Source organism: Electrophorus electricus, chromosome 21 (genome assembly GCF_013358815.1).
Source record: "Electrophorus electricus isolate fEleEle1 chromosome 21, fEleEle1.pri, whole genome shotgun sequence".
Lineage (NCBI taxonomy): Eukaryota > Metazoa > Chordata > Actinopteri > Gymnotiformes > Gymnotidae > Electrophorus > Electrophorus electricus.
Window position 1 is genome coordinate 77,501 of NC_049555.1, and position 3,857 is coordinate 81,357.

Here is a 3,857-nt window from a genome sequence, read left to right on the forward strand (position 1 = left end):
GGAAACTTCTTGTTAGTGGCTCTTGGAATCCCAATAAACCCTACTACTGCCTCCATAAATTCACTGACATCATCATTGCTGCACTGAAACATGTCCCAGTTCGTGTCATCCAGAGCGTCCTGCAGAGTGGCCAGCAATTGGTCTGTCCAGCATGTGACCTTCCTCTGAATTGGAGTTTCCCGTTTCAGCTCGGTACCGCTGAGTTCAGCCATGACTCGATGAAGCAGAAGAGGTTGCAGTCCCGAATGTCCCTCTGGAACTTTATCCTGGCCCGGAGGTCGTCGAGCTTGTTGTCCAGAGACTGGACATTGGCTAGCAGGATGCTAGGTAAGGGAGCTTGGTGTGTCTGAGCCCTCAGCCTGTTCCTGACGGTGGCTCGTTTTCCTCGAGGCCTTCTCCTAATGTCGCGTCTTTTGTTCTCCTTCAGGATCTCCGTCGGCCATCTTGGGTCTGGGGTTAGAGACGGCTTGAGGTGAGTGCTATGTAGACTAAGAGAAATAAGAGCATCTCTGCTGTATGAGATGCGTATCGTGGTGAAGAAAGAAAGAAGGGCTTTATAGATGTCAGGAATAGCAGGAAGAACAAAAAGGGCAAAGAAGATAGCGAAAAGTGACAGGTGTGGATGGAGAAGTCGTGACGGCAGCCGACTTCACTGGTGCCATCTTGAAATAAATATATATTGTATATTGTACATACGTGTTTACATCCTCATTTCAGCGTAAGGCTCAACCTGTTTTGCTTTCTTAGGAAAGAGAAGTTACAGGGACCATGAACCAAGTTACAAGAAACAAGTGGAAACATCATTCACACAGATCAACAACAAAGACAAGGAGAAAACATGGACTGTAGATCCTGCACTTCATGTTGAACACAGCCTCAGCCAGCTCTTTAACCAGGTTTAGTAAAGCATTTGTGTCTTTTAAAAATGATTCATTTATCCATTTGATTAATTTAATGATTTAAGTTTGTGCCCCCAACCTCTTCCTTCAACAAATGCTTTAAAAAAAAAAAAAAAAAAAAAAAAAAAAAAAGTCTCTCAAGAAAGGTTTTGTAGTGTTCTTTAAGAGGATGTTCACCTTTCAAAATCACCCTCTTCTCACCACTGGGTGGTGTCTCAGCACCTCAGGCAATTTTAACAAATGATTTGTGTTAAACCCAGTTCAATTAAAACTGCATTGCTCCTTCAGCCTCAGTAGAATCACTACAGAGGAACCAACCAACTAAATGAAAACACTTCCCATACACCTTAAAGTGAACACCATTTAGGTAAGCATGAGCCAGTTTTAAGCAACCCTCAACTCAGAACAAGGACTTCCACACAGTTGTCAATGTACTTTACAGGTCCCATTTCAAATACAGTCTTATGAAGGTTCATGTGAAAATGTGAACTGTAAACAGTCAGAGTGAATTCTGCTGAACATGCACTAAACCCACACAGCTTTAGACCTCAAGCAGTTTGGACATACTCATTCTAACTAGTGTAATTGTGGCATACAAGAAAAAGGGGGCCAAAAAAAAAAAAGAAAAGCCACCTCACTACAGAGTCTCCTGTTTGTCTAGTGTCCCCTTCAAATTTCACACAGCATTGTTTAACCAACAGAAACCAAGCAGACAGCAGTGTTGCCAACACATTTTATTTAAGAAAGCAGGATTAAGAAGAACCAAGAATAGTTTCAGCATCATTTTGTTGAACAGCATTAGCCTGAGCCTAGTGCTTGACCATCCCACTGAATTGAGTAAACCCCAACTGCCTCCTACTGTGGTGGTAGTTGGAGTGACTAGGCAAGTCCTGAGTGAAGCTGTAGCTGCTAGAACCACTGGACACACTTGATGGGGTACCAGTGTAGGGTAACTGCACGTCAGATTGTTGGTCCACATTAAAATCTACAGCAGATACTGGTTGTCTTCCACCTGCCTGCATCACAGCATTCTGGCCCCACCAACTAGAGTAGCTGCCAAGACGCCCTTTGGACAACCCATACATGCTGGATGGGGTCTGACTTGCTGGGTTGTATTGGTTGAAGGTTACTGTGTGGGAGGCAGTTTGGGGAGGATATGGGACCCCCTCCTGGGACTGGTCAGTGTGCAATGCAGTCTGGTGGCTCCAAGTTTGGCCCATGCTCCCAACCTGTGAAGGAGAGGCCCCACATGAGCTGCTGCTTTGAGCAGCATCATTAGATCGCTGGCTGGGGGAGGTCATGACAGAACTTGTACTGGAACCCTGCAACTGGGCCTGGGCAGACTGGTGGCTTCCTGTCTGCCACGTACTCCCAGCCTGAGAATGGAGGAACCTACGGGAGCTGCTTTTTTGTGGAGCATCACTGGCAGACTGTTGGCTACTAGATGTCACACCAGAACCAGCACTGGAGCCCTGCATTTGGGACTGGGCAGTCTGTAGTGCAAACTGTTGGCTAGTGGACTGCCACATACCTGTACCCAGCACAGGTCCAGTCTGTATTGAAGCATGATCATAACTAGAGGGCTGGGTTCCTACACTGTGGGTAAGCACAGGTACATAACTGCTGCTTTTTTGCACATCACCAGCTGACTGCTGGTGGGTGGAGCTCAACCTCTGCATTTGCAACTGACCAGCTTGCTGTGCAGACTGCCAGCCAGTGTTCTGCCCTGTGCCTGCACCCTGGACTGGCAGAGGCCCATAGTAGCTGATTTTTTGTGGAGCATCACTGGCAGACTGTTGGCTTGTAGAGGCAATAGAAGAACCAGAACTGGAGCCCTGCATCTGCAACCGGCTAGTCTGCGCTCTCCATGTCTGCCATCCATTTGCAAACCGAAAAGGAATGGCCCCGCGAGAGCTGCCATGTTGTTCAGTATCCTTGACGGGCTGTCAGCTAGTAGAGGTTACACCAGAACTCCCACTGGCACTTTGACTAGCCAAGAGTCTGGATTTCAGCTGTGTGTAGCTTTGAGATTGAGGGGAAGGAACATGAGAAGGTTGGACCTTCTTTGAAGGATGGTATGTTGGGTGGCCTGAGGATGGAGCCCTGTAGTCTCCCTGATGGGTAGGAGCAGATTGAACAGACACAGTGTGCATTGTTGAACCAGTATACCGAGTTGGGGAAACCTTGAGCACTGGATAGAGTCCAAGCTGCCAGCAGACCCCTGATGCCAGACATCTTGTTGAAACAGACCACTAGAAGTCTGGGGGGTTCCAAAGACACAATTAGCACTCTGCCCCTGAAACTGAATTTCACCATTACCAGAAGAATCCTGCAGTCGAGCTTTGGTTACAAGTCCAGGGAATTGCTGGCCACCTTGGAACACAGACTGGTAATACCCAGCAGAGCCACCTGCAGTCTGTGCACTTGAATCCATTTGATTTCTGGAACCGCTCCTTAAACATCCACCCGCAGTCTGACTGGGTTCCAGGCCTTGCTGAGGGAACACAGAGCTACTTTGCTTAGATGCAACACTGGAAGGAGAGCCCTCCATCTTGGTCAGATAAGGTAGGTAGCCAACTTCTTGGGGCTGAGCCACAGAAGCTGATGTTGCTACACCATACCAATGTGGTGCAGATTTGTTCCACACTTGAAGGGGATGAACAGAGCAGAGATTGCTTAAATTCCTGAATATAGACACAAAGCATCACCATCTGTGGCTTGATCTGAACAATTTCTTACCACCAAGCCCCTCTGCATCCCTCAGCTGAAATATGACAGGGAGGAATAACCAGAGCCTGCAAGATAAAAAGGCATTTAAACATGAAAATAATCAACTCTCTTAAACACACACAAGGTAACGCCATAACATAAGCACAGCATATGACTACCTTCTGCTCCACCACATTGTACTGCCAGACAGGGGAAACCCCAATACCCAGTTTCTTACACCAACCCTTC

The 3,857-nt window shown here is 47.2% G+C and overlaps 1 protein-coding gene and 1 long non-coding RNA gene across 2 annotated transcripts in view; both read right to left on the minus strand.

Annotated features, from left to right (window-relative positions):
* The window catches only part of LOC118240440, a gene marked incomplete at its 3' end in the record, with an annotated part of 77,610 nt that extends 77,398 nt beyond the window's left edge, over positions 1-212 (minus strand). Inside the window, exon 1 of the mRNA XM_035520866.1 lies at positions 85-212. Within this exon, the coding sequence (XP_035376759.1) occupies positions 85-212 (128 nt within the window). The remainder of the gene's footprint in view (positions 1-84) is intronic.
* Positions 213-3,337: 3,125 nt separating this feature from the next.
* Positions 3,338-3,857, minus strand: LOC118240466. The gene is made up of 3 exons (XR_004775440.1): positions 3,788-3,857; positions 3,639-3,694; positions 3,338-3,545 (listed from the first exon to the last, which is right to left on the minus strand). It is a non-coding gene; the product is annotated as an uncharacterized LOC118240466 (long non-coding RNA).